This window comes from Symphodus melops (genome assembly GCF_947650265.1).
Source record: "Symphodus melops genome assembly, chromosome: 16".
NCBI classification, from domain to species: domain Eukaryota; kingdom Metazoa; phylum Chordata; class Actinopteri; order Labriformes; family Labridae; genus Symphodus; species Symphodus melops.
The window spans coordinates 8,774,629-8,792,671 of record NC_136706.1 but is presented as its reverse complement, the minus strand read 5'-3'; the positions used below and the strand labels follow the sequence as shown (position 1 = coordinate 8,792,671).

The window sequence follows — 18,043 nt, the reverse complement described above, 5'->3', positions numbered from 1 at the left end:
GAAGCTATTTGAACGTAAATTGACAGACAAATGCAGCTTCATAGGAATTTCAAACGAAACAACACTGTACCTCTATGAGTTTATTGTATTTATGTCACTATTTTATTCGGTTTTTGACTTTTTGATTTCTGTATGGCTGCTGCAACACCCAAATTTCCCCAGTGGTGATCAATAAAGTAACTTATCTTATCTTAACATGGAACCACTTTTATGTTTTATTTTATGCATTAAACTGTGAAGATTTGCTGTGCAATCCAAAATATATTCAGCTAGCAAATTAAATCCAGAACCAATCAGACGGTTGTTATTAATTTTGCATTTGTATGATCGATGCTAAACTAAGAAAGTACCTCTAATATTAAACACGTGTTATGCAACGTGTTATAGAGCTACCTATCAGGCTTAGGAAGAGAAGAATAGCACATGTGAAAATGATAACACGATAGTAGCATTATAGACATTTAAACCACACATTTAATCCCAGCAACAATTGAACCTGTACAAAAATAAAGAATGAAAACTTTACACACAAACAGCAGGAAACCAAAACTGTATATAAAAATACTTTGATATATAACATCAATATCCCTAATGCTGACTTCAATCAATTTAAATACAACATGTGTAATAATAAAGATACATTTGAAACTATCTGATTTGGTCGTATTTCAAAGGCACATAAAATCTCCCTGCAGTAAGATACCCCTGACTAAAGGGTCAAACTGATGTTGTCTTCACCAAGGCATTCAAGTCAAGCATCCTCTGCAGCCACCATCCTCTCGATAGCAGCCCAGTCTATTTTGCTGAGACTGCTGCCGTTCTCAGAAAGGTTGTCCAGCCAGTCCATGTCCGACACACCAGCTCTGCATCCATCATCCTCTTCATCCAACAGCGCAGCCCCGACCTAAAAGATGAAAAACATTCATTCATCAAACTGAAAGTGAAAAACAAAGAAGATCATTTCTTGTTTCTTGATTGTATCTTACTCTGTTCGCCTCCTCTTGTCCCAGCAATGTATCTAAGTCTGAAGTGTTCAACCCCGCTGTGTCTTCCATCCTCGTCTCCCTCAGGATCCCTCTCCCTACAGCCTTCCCCGTTTGAAGACTGTTGTTTGGCCCCGTCTTTTCCTGCTGTCCAAATTGCCGCTCCTGACTTTGGCTGGATGTGAGAGCTTTTGATTTGCTCTTTGGATCTGTGATCATGCCACGTCTGGTCACCTGAGACAGACGGTCGCTGGGCAGAGAGGTAACTAACACGACAAAATAGACCCCAGTGTGAACCAGTTTGTTGATCGCTTTGACAACAATGTACAACGGGCATGTTTTCAAAATGTTGGGACACAAAATGTTTGGGTCATTATGAGGCGTAATATAAGACAAACTGGACCCTGACTCGATGTATGCTATTTTACAGTATGTCAGGATCGCATAAACATTCTGCTTTGAAAATGCTGGCAGACAATCCAAAATCAGCATATAATTATCCTAAAACAATTTCATGTACAATTTTCAACTTTTGATGTCTTGTCTGTGTGATATTTTCAATCAAATATGGGGATTCATGATTTAGCAAATACATTTAGACAACATTTAGATTTTACACAGTGTCTGAACTTCTTTTGGAAACAGGGTTGTAGATGGATATCTTTACCATACCTGGTCTATGTAGTCCTAGTCTCCTGCGGTCATCTGTTGAAGGCATGTCAGCTGTCCATGGTCGGGAGTGTGGTTGAGCCCGTCCTGACTCTAGACTTCTTTCATCATTGGCAGAGACATTGAAAACCCTAAATAAAAGATAGCACTACTAAATCCAGGTAATCCATGTTTAGAATTTAATTCAGTTCAATTAAAAAAAAAAAAAAAAACGTTCTTCGTCCCCGGGGGGGAAATCAAATGATCAATTTTGCGCCTGCACAGAATCTGATAATGGCAGAATAATATGGAAATGATAAATAGTTTGATTAAAAGTGGGATCAGAGTTCAACTCTTCTTGGATGAGGTGAGACTCTGGCCCAGTCACAGCTCGGACAGATACCTGTAGGTGCTGCCAGGTGGTGGAGCAGAGTTGGAGCGTGACGCTGAGGGCACTGGAGAAACTTCAGTCCTGGAAAAAAGGCGTGTGGTTGGTGGATCAGAAAAGTCCCAGGCCAATGAAAAAGCTTCACGGGTCCTCTGGTTGTATTGCTCCAGAAGAGTGAATCTATTAAATGGATTGGAAATAAAGGTTATAAGCTCAGTGTCCATAATGGATAGACAGACAGTGCACAGACAAACATACTTCTCTCTTTCCTCCCGCGTTCTCCAAACAGTCGTTTCATTCTTCTGTGTTGATTTCTGCAGGTGAAACAGGTACACATGATGCGGATTTGATAAGACGATGAATAACATCAGTTCAAGTTAAAAGAAAATGATTCCTCACTGCTGTTCCAGAGGAAGAGAAAGGTCTGTGCTCCCTCTCCCTCAGGCTCTGTCTGTGTTTTTGATAAACAGCTAGTTGCTCTCTCTGTTTCCTCCTCATCCAGATCCTCAGCTCCCTCCTCTCGTCTTCTGGACGGACTCGTTTCTGTGACGTCCAGCCACTTTGCTGCTGCCTCTGCTGCATGCTGCAGGAGTTCACAATACTTATCAGGCCAGTGGAAATCTTAGCTGTTTCGGCACGTATTTGAGCAATGCTGAATGTGACATATTACAATACCTGTTAGGGTGCGCAGTCTGTGGTTGAGATAACTCCAGGTCATTCAGGGATAGATATCCTTCCCTCACCAACTCGTCTAAAATTTCCGCTGTATCAGATAGCCCAGTCAGACCCGAGTCCTCATCTGCACATCTAAGGACAGGGTGAGAGCAGAGCATGTGCCACAGCAGAATAAATGCAAGTGTAACAATGACATCCTCAACACAGCAATGATACTGTATATAATATCTCCATTCAGTTGTGCTCATCATTTCATTTCTATCAATGTATATAGTGTCGAATCATCACAAATGATATCACAAGGTTAAAAAAAAAACTAAAAAAACGAGCAGGTGTACATTTTACTCTTTGTTATATCATTTACAGAGAATCCCAACATAAGTAAGCACATGGAAATATTTGTCAACAGTGGCAGGAAAAAAATCTCCTTTAAACAGGCAGAGAGCTCAAGCAGAAGCAGACTCATGGTGCACATCGATGTGCGCTGAGTGTGGAGACAAACAGCAATGAAACTTACGCAGCAGATGTTCCAGAAGCATCGGTCAGCTGAGTTCTTATCCCTGTGTGAGCAAAAGAAAGATCAGAACCCATGATGTCATGACCTTTAGAATGACTTCATCCATCCGCTATAAATGCAGGCGTTAGTAACAACGCAAGCGGGATAAAGTAGAAACCGCTTGAGAAAGGAGCGGCATCGTGAACGTGAGGAGTGGAACGACAAAATGATGGCTTACTCTCAGGAGTGCGAGAGGAACTCTGGATCACAATTTCTTCTTCCAGATTTTCCTCTTCTTCTTCCTCTTCGACTGCATTTAGTGGATCCACTTTAGGCATCCATGCTGGAAGAGACAGAAAAAGAACTCAAAGTCTTCAAGGTGTCTGAACAAATATTCTGTTTTTTTTTTTTTTTCCTCCAAACAACAAATGTCGGATCGAAAACGCCCTCTACCCATTGGAAACAACTGAAATAAAGAAGCTGGTGTTGAGAAAAAAAAAAAAGCTCGGTGGACCCGGGGCCTTAGTTTATTTTTCTTCTGTGGGTTACAAAGACTCTGACCATCATTTTAAATCAGGCTCAGATTTTATTTTTACTACCGGTGAATAGTTTGTTCATACCTTCCTGTGGGACGGACAGTCTGACCGTTTTTTTCACTGCTGTTGGAGACTTCACATCCGAAGCTAAAGCCGGTGTAAGCTTTGCATTTGTATTCACCAGCTACAGACAAAGAAGGGATACGTTTCAATTAAAACCCATTTTTTAAAGTATGTTGTCATCAATAGTACAAGCATTAAACTACTCCATAGTACTTATGTACCATCCTGGAGTTGGAGAAGTCTCTCTCCAGGTTGTCTGCGATGCTCTGCAGAGCAGCTAGCTGACAATCCAGCTCCGACAGGTGCGAGGAGAACCAGACTGTTGGAGGCGTCGATGATGCACTGGGAGGTTTGATGCTCTGGTTCTGTATGGCCTGACAGATTTCAGAGACAGATGGATCTTCTGGGTCATGTGTAGTGATTCTCTCCGGTACTCTGACGGGCTCATAGTGGCTGCATGAAGGCAGCTCCTCAGGGATACCTGGAGCACACAGTACAACAGATATTATGAACAGAGTCCACCGACAGCCGTGACACTGAATTCAGAATGAAGCCATGACGGCGTGAGACTGTCAGCACAGAGACCTGTGTGAGGGGTCGCCTGCATGTGAACCTCCTGAATGGTCACGGAGGGTTGTGGGTCAGCAGCAGCTCTACTCAAAACAGATGTTGCCAGAACATGAAGCTGAGCAGAAGTAGGCGAAGGGAGGCGGCTGGAGGGAACGTTTAGTGCTGCTGGGCTGAGGCAGGGAGGTAAATCCTGATGCAGGGATTCTTCTAGATCCAAGACACTTATGAACTGCTGGCCATTCAGATCCTCGGGAGAAAAAGAAACACGGGTTTTCATTATGAGCCTTGTAGAGACACTGATGGATTATAGGACCGATGTGTTAGGGAAGCCTCTTCAATCAAATCTGATATTTATATCATGTGATGCCTTTGTTTGCATTCTTACCAGGTTCTCCTCCAGACCCTGTGTGGTCTCCTCCGTGCCTTCAACATGATGCTGCTTGCTGAAGTGCAGTTGCCCTGGACTTTTGGCTGAGAGAGGAAAACAAACACAAACACATGATACTGACGGCTTCATAAAAGCCTAAACACAGATATAAAGCAGAGTGTTGTTGAACATGCAGACACCGCTTTGTCCACGAGAGCTGGAGGACAAGCTCGGGGAATGTCGATCATTTACAATCGTTACGTTCAAAACTAAAACAAACGCAAGGGACATTCATTCAACACGCCACCTGTGACACGACAATGAACCTCAGCAAACGATCACAGTGTTATGTCTGCGTTTGATTCGCATCTCTCACTCACCTGGGTCGGTGTTTGTGCACGCATCGTGGCACTCGGGGGGGTTTTTACACGTGGAAGCAAATGCATGGAGCTCGGCTGAAGTGGACATGGCTCTGTCCAGTAACCTCTGACCCGTCAGGTTAGAGTCAAAGAACCCTGGGAGTTGGAGTAAAAAAAAAATTCATTAGAATTAAAAAGGACAGCATCATTGAAGTTTGACACGGTCGAAACAGGAAGAACATTTACAGTAGTAAAAATCACAGATTGGCGCCAAAGATACAAACATTAAATTCTGTGAGACATGGGTTGAGAGTCTTTATTCAGCGGAAATGTTTCCTGTTTTGAAAGAAAATAGAAAAGGGAAACTTGTTTTGACTACAACTCATAGGAATTTGAAAAATGCCAAGGTTTCCCAGACTGTCTGTGTTGTTGCTGAAAATATTCAATGAAATCCAATATGACGCAGAATGCTCCGCTTCTTTGAGAGGTAGTGATGTGAAGTTCGAATGAAATTCAATTTGATCGTTCCTTTGAGGGGAAAGCCTTTTAAAAGTTCTGCAAACCGGCGTGTTATTTTCGAACCCTGCCCTGACGTTGCCCAGCGAGACGCTCGGTAGTTGTTAAAAATCTTTCAGTGAAGTTTCGGTTCGTCTGTGACACTCACCGGATTGAGCCGACACATCCTGTCCTGTGCTGACCTCCTCTGCAGCTGCCAGCTTGTCCGGCTCATTTGTTTGCTGTAGATATATTAGAACAGACAAATAATAGTCAAATTATACTTATGAATTTGCATTAGCTTAAAATACCTCTGATTAGGATTCTTCTGATTTGACCTCTTGTGTTGGAATGATAGAATCATTCGGTCTGAATGTGACTTCTGCTTTTTCTTCCCTCTCTGCCTTTTGCATTCTCCTCTTCTGCCTATAACCAGCATAAAGTGAGCATTAAACTGAGGAGAAAAGTCATCTTAAGAATGACAAATTAAAAAAAAAAGGAAACTAATGTGTCATCACCGCTTGCTGGAGTCAGAGCTGAGAGCAGTCATATCTCGTCTGCTGCTTTCGGGAGGGAGATCCACCCGGAGCAAGCGGAGACGAGCCTCTTCAGAGTTCTGCCTCGCCACCACCGACCTCGTCAGCTCCTCCATGGACATGAGGCGGATTATTTGGGCTGAAGGGGCCGTTGTCGGAAACATCTGAGGCACAGAGAGATGTTCAACATTAACTAGAAAAAAAAAAAAAAAAAAGCAGGATTGAAAGGTACCTAATTGAAACATTTTGAAGTGATAGATGGAGGGCTTACCATTTTAGGCCCTGGTTCTAAATGAAGAAGCTTAATCTGAGGTTCCCCCCTCGGAGTTGAGACCGCAGAGACTGACCTGGAGAAAGGTCGTACGGGTATTTTTGGGAACGCGACGCTGTTGTGTGAAACAGGCTCGCAGTGCAGCAGTCGAAGGCCCTGCATTGGTGCAGGCGTGTGAGCTGGAAAAGCCGGGGGAAGCAGTGAGAAGTCGTGCTCTCTGCTTCTCGCTGATGTCCGGATGTTGTGTTGAGAGATCGCAGGAGTTGGATCGGGTGTATGATTGAAACCGAGATGTGTTTTTTGATATGTTGAAACACTTCTTTTTTCCTTTTCCGTCCTCCTCGATGGGTGTGAGGTGTGCAGCGTCTGAGGATGGTGTTGGCTAATCTGCTGGGATGATGATGGAGGACGATGGAGCTGAAGTAACTTCAGGCCTGTGACCTGGGCTGTGGTCTCATTTTGTAGACTTTCAGTAGAAGGTGGTAACACGTGGGTGCTGCGGGCACACTGACTCGTAGTCAGGAGTCCCTGTGAGGGTGGGATTAATGAGCTGCTCTCCCTAAACTGGATTTCTGGAGACTCTGCCTGCACAGAGAGTGCCTGCATTACATGAAGAAAAAAAACAAAGTATTCAGTTTGGCTTCAATGCGATTCAAGAATCTTTTTTTTTTTTTACATACAGTAGAATGAAAACGAACAATACCTGATAATCTACACCTGCAATGTTAGAGGTAGAGGAAGCAACATCCATGGAGATTTGACACCGGCTACTTGCTGGAGAAGTTTTCCCTGAGTTCTGCGAGTCAGGCGGGTCTGCAGACGCACATGCAGGGGTCTGATGAGTGATTCTGGATGCAGGAGTTTGCAGACATCCTTGAGTCTGAGGCGTAGTAGGAATGTTGGTTTGAGGTGGGAAGGCATTGGGTTGAGGGATGAAACTGGGGGCAAGGTGCGAAGAGTTCATGTTGGACTGGGCCAAAGAAGAACTCTGCTGGGCAAGTTGTAAGTTAGAAAATGAAGCTCCCAAGACCTCCATCAGGCTCATGTAGTTGATATTCTGGAGAAGAAAAAACCCCCCAAAAAAAACACTTCTTCAGTGAAGAATCCATCAGAAGGAGTCAGTTTGGTGTGAACTTTTTTGGGGTCAGTCTGTTCTTACCTGAACTAGTCGGTACAAGTCTTCACCCAGGCGCTGTCTCATTTGTGGATTCTCAGTGGACAACGGCTGACTGGGGGTAACTGAAGCCTCAGTAGGCGCAGGGTGGGAAGGATGGGTGGGTGCGCTTGGAAACAGCACCTCAGGGAGACCAGAGCGCTCTGCATGGACCTCCGGCTCAGGCTGGACAGGAGGAAGAGCTTGAGGCTCTGGGTGTGGAGGGGCGTGGAGGCTTACAATCTGACTGGGGCTTTTAACAACAAAAAAGGGCATTGTTAATTCAAAATGTCATTTTTTTTGTTTTGTAATGACGTTTTAAAAAAAAAAAATGGTAATGCCATAATAAATAGCATGTGTCATGTTATATTAACAGTTATATATTATATTATCTTGGTGTTCAAGAATGAAGGTAAACTTAACTAAATTCAATAAATTCTCTTATTTACTGCAGTTACTGATTTGTTTAGAGAATAACTTTACTCATTCATGTGTGATTTTGCACAAAAAAAAAACCTCACAGTGACGTAGAACTGGACATGTCATCAGTGTCTTCATTGACGTCCAAGTCTGCAAGCTTTAAACTCTGCGAAGAGAAACAACAGTGGAGGTGTGTGTTTCACAACATCAATGATTCAGAAATGTTATATATATATATATATATATATACACACACACACACACACACACATTTACCGTATCAGGCATGTTCCCATTGGAAACAGGGGATGACACTTCCAAGCCCTCACTGTTGCTACTTTGGCCTGTAAACATCAAACAAAGTCAACTCTTCAGTACGAAGGGTGATGCATTCGTTGCAGCGTTTCAGCGTCCATTATACCTTCTTTTTCTGGCGTCACGTCTAAATCGTCGAGACGCAGATGATGTGAAGTGGACAGTCTCTGCCGAGCATCAACGCTCACTTCCTCCTGCTCGATAGGGAGAGTCGTGCTGTGAGGTTCCTCCAGTTCATCAGTACCGGAAGCACTGCACAGAAACAAGTAGCAGATTAAAATGTCACACGATGCAGATTTAGGAGAGCGGTCATTTTCTGAGATTAACTGCCGACTTTCGTGAAGGTTCTTCTTCACACTGATTTGATGGATCTACGCATTTACTCTCGAAATAAAACTATTGGATACAAATTTTGCACTCACACAGGCAGTTCTAATGGATGTAAATCAAGGCCAGTGATGGGGGTAGTTGCAGATCCAGGGTAGCCTGTATCAGCACTGCTCCCCCTCTCCGCCTCAGGCTGCAGCACGGGGGCAACCGTCCATTCTGTTTCTGGAATCTGGATTCGGGCACTGTCGCACTCGCTCCCTAGTCGAGCCGTGAACCTGCTCTGCAGCACGCCGAGAGACGTGAGGATGGCGGGGGCAGAGGCTTTGACGCGGATCATGACACCTTCGCCCGCTGTTCCTCCAGCCCCTTCTCCCCCCGCTCGCCTCTTTTTGCCGCGATGTCCGACGAGCACCCTCTTATCAGCCCAGCGCACCATCCACTCGAGCAGCCTTCCCAGCTCTGGAAACTGAGCCTCGAGTTTAGGGTCCAGCCCCTGCTGCAGGTCGATCACAGTTTCCATGGATGACGAGGCGTACGTGAAACTCTCTGATTGCTTCCTCGTGAGAAAGGGACTTCGATTAGGACTGGTCCCGAAACCTAAGAGGCCTTCTGTTGTGCTCCGGTCAAAAAGCACACTGCTCTGCTTTCGGAGGCCAAACAGCCCTTTCTGCCTTCCACCTCTCAGCCCAGGAAGAGAGCTGACGGAAAGATTTGTTCTGGACACTGGGGCTTCACTCCAGAGAGATGGAGTTTGCAGCTCGGGTTTTAAAGACTTGTAGCAGCAGCCGGCTCTGAACACTGGCAGATCGCTGACCGGGTGTTTCCTCGGCGAATGGTGCAAATCTCTTTGGCGCCGGTGGATGGTCGTGAGCACGTCGAAGGCGAGGGAGTGCAGCTCTCTCTCCCTCAGCTGCGGGGAGAAGCTCTTCAACAGAGGCAGCTCGCCGCCTGACTCCGCTCCGTCTGAGCGCTCCTTCTCCAGCACGTAGCTGAGGAAGAGCTCCAGGAAGTTGAGATACTCTTCGTCCTCCAGCTCGAACTCCCAGGCGCCTACGATCGGAGGCTGAGGCTGCTCCTTCTCTCTGGCGTCATCTGGGTGACTCTCCTCCCGGATGACGCTGTCAATCTTAACGGCCGCCTTCTTTGCTCCGTCTCTCTTTTTTTTTGCTTTTTCGCTTCTGTGTGTAAACAAACACGGGAGAACAGAAGTTAGCCGAGTGACGCCGCGGTGTAACAGAAGAGCTGCTGATCGCATCTGCATACCTGGTCGAGGTTCGAGGTTCCGGGGACTGAGCCTCAGACGTATTATCGGCTGTGTCTCCGTCGCTGCACAGCGGGGGGTAGGCGCAGTCAGTCAAGGTGCTGGTGCTCAGAGTTGTACCCAGAGAGAGCCGCCGCAACATTTCCATTCCGCGTCTGCTCCCCCTCGCCTCCTCCTCCTCCTCCTCTTCCTCCCACAGGTGAAGCTCAGGCGGGGCCATGTGCCTCTTCAGACGCCCGAGGTGTTTCCTCCTCTGCCTGCGCTTGTCTTGAATCACGACCATCATGACCTCCCCCTCTTCCCCCTCTGCAGGACAGACAAGAGTATTTGTTTAAAGTGCCTGAAGGTTTTACAAAAATCTAATTCAGCAAACATTAAAGAGCAAAGAGTGGTGCTATGATGAATGATGAAGTTGTAGATGTTCGTACCGAGGACGTTGCATTGCCTGAGTCTCTGCAGCAGTGAGTTATATTTTTCTCTCAGAGCCACTCTGACTGATTCTTCCTCCTCCGGGAAGATTTGTACCAGTGTGTCGGCCACCTACGAACATTTCAAGGACGAGAAAACGGAAATTGCGTAAACACGGGCATTCTGTTTCACTTTGATTAATTCTGCCTGCGTAGGACAAGTCCTCATACCAGAGAGAGAGGAGGGAGTTCAGACAAAAGGCTGAGCAGTATGTCCTGGAGGATCTCCTCGACGTCGAGGAAATGGGAGAAAGGCAGCAAACGGCGAGCCCAGAGAAGAGCGCTGACACAGGTGGATCTGATTTCTGAATCATTTGTGATCTGAGGGACAAATACAGATATTTAGATCACAGGCTGGGGAGATTTATACGTACATTACGACGTCACAACAAAAGAAACACACACACACAAAAAAAAAAGAGTACCTGTTCTTCTCTAACACGTTGTCTGGCAGCCTGATACTTCCTGCAGGAAATGGAGAGCTGGTCCCTGATGTGAAGCATCCAGCATAAAGCACACAGCTCCCTGAAACAGGCTAGGAGGAAAAAAAAAAATCAAATCAGTACACTTCAAAGTCGATGTCTGATTATGACGTCTGAAATTCACCATCGTTGAGAACTTACCAACAGTTTGGATAGTGTCAGGGTCCAGGTGAGCTTCTTGGTTAGCACCCCTCCTGAAGAATCCACTGCGGGTGACAAACTTCATCAGGCCTTCTGGGAACGCCGTCTCTTCTTCTGCAGCAGGTGGATAAGAGTACTTCTTCTTGATCTGAAAATACATGACATTTACATTTATATTTAGTTGGAAATGAACGTTTGAACAAGTTGATATAAGCAGGAAAGAATATTGTCCTCGAATGCCACATGTTTTATATTTATATAAAATATATATTTATATTTGTATTACAATGTGATGTTTTAATTGTAACCGAGGGACTGCAGATGTAACCTAGCTCTAAGCTAACTCTGGAGCAATACATCAAATGGACACATTTATGTTTAATATTGTACATGGTCCCTTTACAAATGAAGTTGATAATAATAATAATAATAATAATAATAATGGCGACACTATTTAGAGTTTTACCTGATTACCATCAAAATGAGGAAGTTATGACATTTTACATTTAACACAAAAAAAAACCCCTTAACACTCAGCCCTCTCACTGAAACCTCATAGTACCTTGTGCAGTATGTGTCTGGCTCGACGCAGCTGGCCGATGTACCATTGGGCAGCAGGGCGGCAACAGCGTGCAGATTTCAGAAGCAGCAGGAGTCTTTGCAGGATTCTAGACACTTTGTGACGGGATGCAACTTCTTCAAACTGCCCCGTTGTCCCTACTGGGTCCTAAACGTGACCCAAACGGAAACAAAGGATCAAAGAACTTCTTCTTAAACTTAACCGTGTGTAAACGTTGTCTTGTACCTGTGTGTTGGGGGAAGGCTGAGGGCAGTAAAGTGGCGGGGAAGGCAGATACAGTCCGTTTGGCACCACGGCAGGCAGGAGAGAACACGCTTCTTTTGCTGCGTTGAGCAAGGAAGACAAGGGTGACGACGTCACATTCACTCCAGCCATGACTGAAGCCTTCAGGATCTCCTGCATGGCTGCCTGTAACAAGTCCCAGTCTTCTGCCTCCAACGTGTCTAACAGGAGGATTTTAGAAAAAAAGAAGAAGATATTAACAAATGTTTTATGTGAGTGGTATTCCTGTAAGAGTTGTCATGTCTCACTGACCTGCAAAGCTCTTGTTCCCGTTCTTATCCCGGAGCTCTTGGGAGTCAGACTTGTTGCCTAGGATACACTCTAACTCCACCTGGAATATACTCTCTGGTTCGAGATCTGTTGGGAGGTGAAGCTCTCCCCTCCTGAGCCTGAAAAAGATGCCAGTGAGGGGAAAAAAACAAACCAGACAAAGGTACGTCATTTAAATTCATGTCGACCGGCAACGGCAACAGGAACAGAAAGCTTTAAACATGAACCCGTTCATGACGCTTTTCAAACTGACCGTGTGAAGTCAAAGTGGTCGCTGCAGAAGCTGGTATAAGCCAAGCTCAAAGAGGCTGCTGTCTTCCAGTCCCCTACATGGTAGGCTAACCACGTGGCCTCAGGAAGGAGACCCCCAAGCAGGAGTAGGTCCAGGGCGTAGTCTACCGTCCATACCTCTGACAGCTGCAGCAGTCGGACTGCTTTTGCTACCTCCTCCTGGCACAAAGGCACCAAGCGCCCTACAGTAGGAGCTGAGAAAAAAAAACTGTTATCAAACCGCAATACAAAGAAAGGCGTGCTTTTTTTTTTTTTTTCTCCTCTAGTTAAAAAGTCAACGGAAACGCACCATGAGGTAGGTGTAGTGGAGGCAGGACAGCCACATGGTGAGGGGGCAGGATGTGGAGGGGCTGGTTGGTGAAGTAAGATGCCATGAATCGGCCCAGGGTCTGAAGCACGGCGCACGCTGTGTCACTGTGAAGGTCCACAGGAAGCCAAGGGCAGGGAGGAGAGTCTGCTGCAGGGCGCAAAAGATAGAGGTAAGAGCTCACACATGACTTAATGACATGCATCATCCCCACTATGAAGATAAACACTGGAATAAATAAAACCAGACTGGGCCTTACATTTTGGTTCACAAGTGGCGGTAAAGCCCGACTCAATGAAGGTGTAACAAATGAATAGGAAGTGATGTGATTTTACGACTTCAATCCATCAACTGACCGACATTTAAAAGCCCTCAACGAGTAAGTGATTGTTCAAAACTTCTGACCTCCAACGCAGGTGAGGTTTTCCTCCTGGTGTCCGACACGGAGCAGGATCAGACGGGCCACGTGGTCCCCCAACTCCTGGGCTTCTCTCAGACGATACTCGGATAACAGACTGTATAGCAGCGCCAGACAGAGGCGCGTCTCCTTAAAGACGCTACGATGAGACCCTAGCAGAATGACAAAAATTGTTTTCAAGCTGAATGTGACCATGCCGTTAAATTCCACAAAAAAAAAAAAAAAAGGGGGGTAAAGGTTCCTACTTTTTGAGCTTTCCTCACAGATTTGTGACCGCCACGTGTCTGCACTTTTTGCGTACGAGCCCAACAGGAAGAGGTGTTCGCCTGGGAATAGAGGCGTGCAAAAGCTTTGGTAAGAACCCTTTTTGTTTTTTATTTACTTCGCTGCCTCAGTAAAATCAGTTAGGTAAATCCTTCTTCTGCTACAAACCGGGGTAACTCAGCAGCGTGGGAGCCTCCTCAAGCCGTTCTCCTGTAGCCTGCAGAGCGGTCTGAACATGGGACATGATGACGGACAACTCGTTCTGCTCCTCATCAAAGCCGTCGGAGCCTTGAAAGCTTCTCAGTTCCTCCGCGTATTGCTTGCCGATCTTGTAGACCCACTGCCACACTCCCAGCAATCTGAATAAGAGAAGAGAAATCAGAAATCTTATATACTCTTAAGTACCAGTCAAAACTGACGTTATGCCTAAAAGTGGCATCAACAGTTGGTCTGTACCTGCTGGATGGTCTCTGAGGAACAGGTTGTGAGTGACGTGTGAGGCTGGTTTCCTCTTCTTTTCCATCGTGCAACATCGCTACATGGTGCACATCTGAAGGCCAGAGCCGTGGAAGCTCTCCGGATGTCCAGAAAGTTCTCCGCTGCAGGCTGTAAGTGCGGTCCAGAGAATCCGAGACCAGCTGCAAGATGAGCAGGACTGAAGACAGACTGCGGGATGACAGCTGACGGAGCGCAGCCTGCTGGGATTCAGGGTGAGGGGTCAGGTAGAGGTGTATCAACCGTTTACTCAGCTCCACCGTCAGCCCCAGGCCGCGTGGTCCATCTGAGTGAGCGCCATCCCAGGGCAGGAAGGAGAGCACGTTTTGAAGAAGGTTCAGGAGGCAAGAGGAAAACGAGGTGTGCGTTTTCCCTTCGCAGAACAAACGGAGCAAAGCAGCTAATCGCACCACACAGAGGAGGGTATGCTTCAGCAGGCGAGGCCTGTTCTCCACAGCATTTCCCAGAGACAAACCCAGAGCCCAGGCCGTTAAAAGCTTCCTCTGGATGTTTCCGAGCTCGAGGTGAACTTTAGAAGTCCTTCTTTTCGTTTTCGCAAAGTCTTTTTCAGAATCTGGGCTGGTGATGAGTCTGATGTCGGTATTTGTCTCCTGAGCGTGGAGTGTGTCAAACATTGAGGCAAATTCGAGATGGCCGCGATCCTCTAAATAAGAACCGGCAGGAGGTCCTTCTAAATCTGAGTCCTCCTCAAAGAAAGCCTAAGAAATCAAACAAAAAGGGTAAACGTTTACAGACAGCTAACATATAAATCAAGTAATTGATGCAGCAGCCATGACATATTTTATCTTATCGTTTAGTTGATGCTATTTGACCAACCTGCATTTTCTCAAAAAGCTCCTTGGTACCACCCAAAGTCCCCTGGTCCTGCAGAAAAGGGGGCAAAGTGGATCCATCTGTGGCTGCTGAGATGACAGACTCGGCAGTGTTGAGCCCAGGTGTAAAAGTGGGGTTTAAAACCTCAGAGGTCCTGTCGAGATTCAGACAAGATACGGACTCCAGCCATGCCCTCACATGAATCTGAAAAATCAGAAATTCAAGAAAAGCGTCCCGTCAAGAATGTTCCTGCAGAAATGACAGACTAAATCCGAGTAAGTCCCTGGTTCAGCACCTGTGATTTATCCAGGACCCGGCTGGCCTTCTCGAGGTCTTTGCTCGTGTCTTTCAGGAGTTTTTCCAGCAGCAGAGCAGGAGATGGTTTATCTAGAACCCTCATGACTGTCGCCATGTAGCCGTCTGACACAATAAGGTAGAACAGGCGCGGATGCCAGGTGACCGAATAGCGCTGCCTCAGGACGTCCCGCACAGACAAGCTGGAGCTGGACAGAGAGGCGTCCTTGTTCCCTGCAGACACTGGAGGCCTGCAGTGGATGACGGTGAGTGGGAGAAAAAGAAAAAGAAAAAAAAAGTGTAAACCTTTTTTTGATGAGCAATGATGACACAAGGAAGACGTTTCATTTTAATACTGAATATAAACTTCAAGGATCAGGGCAGTTGAATCGATAGTGACAATGATGTGGCTCATAAGCTAAACATGTAAAGTAATCGACAGATAAAGGTGAGCACGGGATGAAATGGGGGGAAAAAAACAAAACAAATTGACTACCTGTAAGTGACGAGCGGGTGCAGGGGCAGGAAGTGCGCTGGCCCAAAATCTACATTGCAACCAGAGCTTGAGAGCGTTAGAAGACCTCCAAGGCGGGACAACATGAGAAGGGAGCCCCTCTTCAGGACACAGGCGAGGAAAAGACCGCTCGGTGACCAGCTCACACTGCCCACCCAGTATGACCTAAAAAAGGAAAAGCCCAGCTCAAAGGATGCACCTCAAAAAACATCCGGAAGGAGTTCTAACAGCAGAAGCAAGTGTGCAGTCTTCACACATTGTTATACCCTTGTGTTCGCTGGACATGTTTGAACATCTTTATTCCTCCTGGTAAATGTCATATTAAGACAGCATGAAACTGGCTTAACTCTCAGTCACAATATTTGAATGTTCTTACTAAACTGACAGCCTCCCTTTTTAAACGTTGGCATAGTGGAACTGTACCTTATGTATTTTGAGGGGATCTCCATTTTTTTGCTCCCACATCCTCCCAGACCTCCTGATATTGAGACAAAGTTCTGTGTGCTCACAAAGAGTACCTGAGTGGCCTGCGTTTAAAAAAAAAAAAAAAAAAAAAGACACGGAATTGAAATCTTGATCTGCGTTTCATCAAAAAGGACTCCGACTTGTACGAACAGATTATGAACAGAAACGAACTGACAGGACAGAAGCTTACCTGAGGCTGTCTTTGGTTCAGGACTATAGCTAACAGACTGCCATCTGGAGAGAAGGCCGGCACCAAGGCCCCTCTGGACTTCACTGTCTGGCAGGGTGGGGTGAGACTTGTCATGGGGTAGGTCTTGGTGACCCACTGTATGCTGTATCCTATCGAACTATACAAAGAAACGCGTGTGTGTAACGAGTGTAAAAGCAAACGACACTCTTACTCTGTTACACTGAACTGGTCACTCACCCCACTCTCACATGGACCTCTTCCCACTGGACTCTCAGGCAGGTGATGATCAGCTTCTTTGCAGATGTGAAAACAAACGCTGTTAAGCAGGCATCACCCATAACCTAAGGGAGTTTGGAGATGGATGAAATGAAGAGATACACAGCTAATAGTAAATAAGACATGTTTTGCAGGTCTGTACATTCATGTAATCTGTGGAATGTAATTGTTGACCTCCGTCTTCATGAAGACAGTGTGTTGGGATGCGTCTTTGTCTTGTTCAGAAGGCAGAACGGAGTCTTCAAGGGGCTGGATGTGTGTCCACTGTCCCTTGACTGTGCCATCCCGTACTCCCATCAAATCCCTGACATCCACGCACTCCCACAGGAACACCTGCCCTGTTATGGCTACCAGAAGAACACGCATCCCGTCCCCTGAAACCTGCAGTGACAGTCGTGTGGTATTCCCTTTAAAAAGGGGGGGGGGGGAAGAAAAAAAAAGGACATAAATCCATGTCATTAAGATTGTTTTGGATGTATTTCAAGGTAAGAAAATGAATACACTTTGTTCAGCTGAAGTAAAACAACGACATCCCCTTAAACAAACATCCAGTCATAACATGCCTTCATTGTTATATCCACCTGTAATCATTTCAACTACTTCTGATACGGCTGCAGCGGTCTTTAACAAGTCTTTATCCCGGTTCCACAGAAACAACTCCCCTGACACCAAAAGTCCACAGAGCCACATACCTGGAGAAAAAAAAAGACAGGACATGTGAAATGCATGCTCAGAAATGACAGCTGATACGGATTGTGCTGTATTTACACATCAAGCTCACCATTGTGGGATGAAGACATTCTCAGCACACTATTCAGCAAAGGATGGAGTTTAGGAGTCTTCTTCTTGGTTCGTCCAGACACCATGTTGATCTCACTGATGCGTTTGTCATCTAACAGGAAAACAGACTCCTTCTCCTGCGGGAATAACACGGGAGTTTTCCCAATCATGCTCTTTTGACGTCGTAATTGAAATGATTTGTTTGTCCACACTTTTTACTGTCCTCCTCACCCTGCCAAGCCAACAGAATCGGGGCCATGGTTTCTTCCGTTTGATACTGGATGACACCACAACCTCCAACTTGAGCTCCATGTTGAACAGAAAACATCAGCTCTTTGTCTCGGTGTACACGGAGGAAGGGTTTGAAGAACTCTAAAAAAGGAGACGACATGAATCTTAAGATGGATAAACAATCACCGAGGCAAAGCAAACATTCTGTAAATATCGTCAAATGTGCGATGAACGTGTTATAGATACAGCGACAAGATGCATATGTTTAAAGTGTTAAAGCTCGTAACAAAAATACAAAACAACAACAAAACGCCAAGAGTGAACATACCGTTGTTAGCTATATTAGCTATTTTTAGCCATTTCTCTGTTCGCGGTGCAGAAACAAAGAACAAACCGAAGGGCTTCAACTAAATTCCCCAGAATCATCCAGTGTCCACATCATTTACCTGCTACAAGGATATTAAAAGCATTGTAATACATGTTTTACCACAGCTAAACGTGAAATATTTCGAAAGTCCCTCCGCTACAGTTATCAGAATTATTTCCCATGATCCTCTTGGAGGAAGCTTCAGAGCGTTGCCGTAGGAACGACGTAG

General features: G+C 45.7%; 1 protein-coding gene across 1 annotated transcript; it reads right to left on the bottom strand.

The window, feature by feature from the left end:
* Positions 1-432: 432 nt before the first annotated feature.
* Positions 433-18,043, bottom strand: cplane1 (ciliogenesis and planar polarity effector 1). Its single transcript, XM_079363991.1, has 49 exons — positions 17,776-18,043; positions 17,448-17,588; positions 17,218-17,353; positions 17,018-17,128; positions 16,611-16,843; positions 16,398-16,501; positions 16,161-16,317; positions 15,929-16,032; positions 15,488-15,670; positions 14,993-15,242; positions 14,701-14,901; positions 13,825-14,582; positions 13,537-13,727; positions 13,350-13,430; positions 13,092-13,256; positions 12,669-12,836; positions 12,342-12,573; positions 12,071-12,207; positions 11,762-11,979; positions 11,519-11,683; positions 10,957-11,104; positions 10,759-10,868; positions 10,505-10,654; positions 10,295-10,406; positions 9,869-10,172; positions 8,698-9,783; positions 8,382-8,527; positions 8,237-8,304; positions 8,062-8,126; positions 7,547-7,793; positions 7,091-7,444; positions 6,388-6,987; positions 6,099-6,280; positions 5,919-6,006; positions 5,744-5,822; positions 5,107-5,241; positions 4,745-4,830; positions 4,375-4,606; positions 4,011-4,270; positions 3,811-3,910; positions 3,429-3,533; positions 3,212-3,254; positions 2,695-2,826; positions 2,419-2,602; positions 2,278-2,333; positions 2,035-2,199; positions 1,656-1,783; positions 987-1,249; positions 433-904 (listed from the first exon to the last, which is right to left on the bottom strand). Exons 2-49 carry the CDS (start codon positions 17,526-17,528, stop codon positions 752-754), a joined length of 9,456 nt encoding a protein of 3,151 aa, XP_079220117.1. The 5' UTR covers positions 17,529-17,588; positions 17,776-18,043; the 3' UTR covers positions 433-751.

Coding starts and splice junctions, on each gene's coding strand:
- cplane1 (XM_079363991.1), bottom strand. CDS start 17,528: ATGGAGCTCAAGTTGGAGGTTGTGGTGTCATCCAGTATCAAACGGAAG. Junction 8,305..8,381: donor CGTGACGCCAGAAAAAGAAG/GTATAATGGACG, acceptor TGATGTTTACAG/GCCAAAGTAGCAACAGTGAG. Junction 3,534..3,810: donor ACTGTCCGTCCCACAGGAAG/GTATGAACAAAC, acceptor TGTCTCTTCCAG/CATGGATGCCTAAAGTGGAT.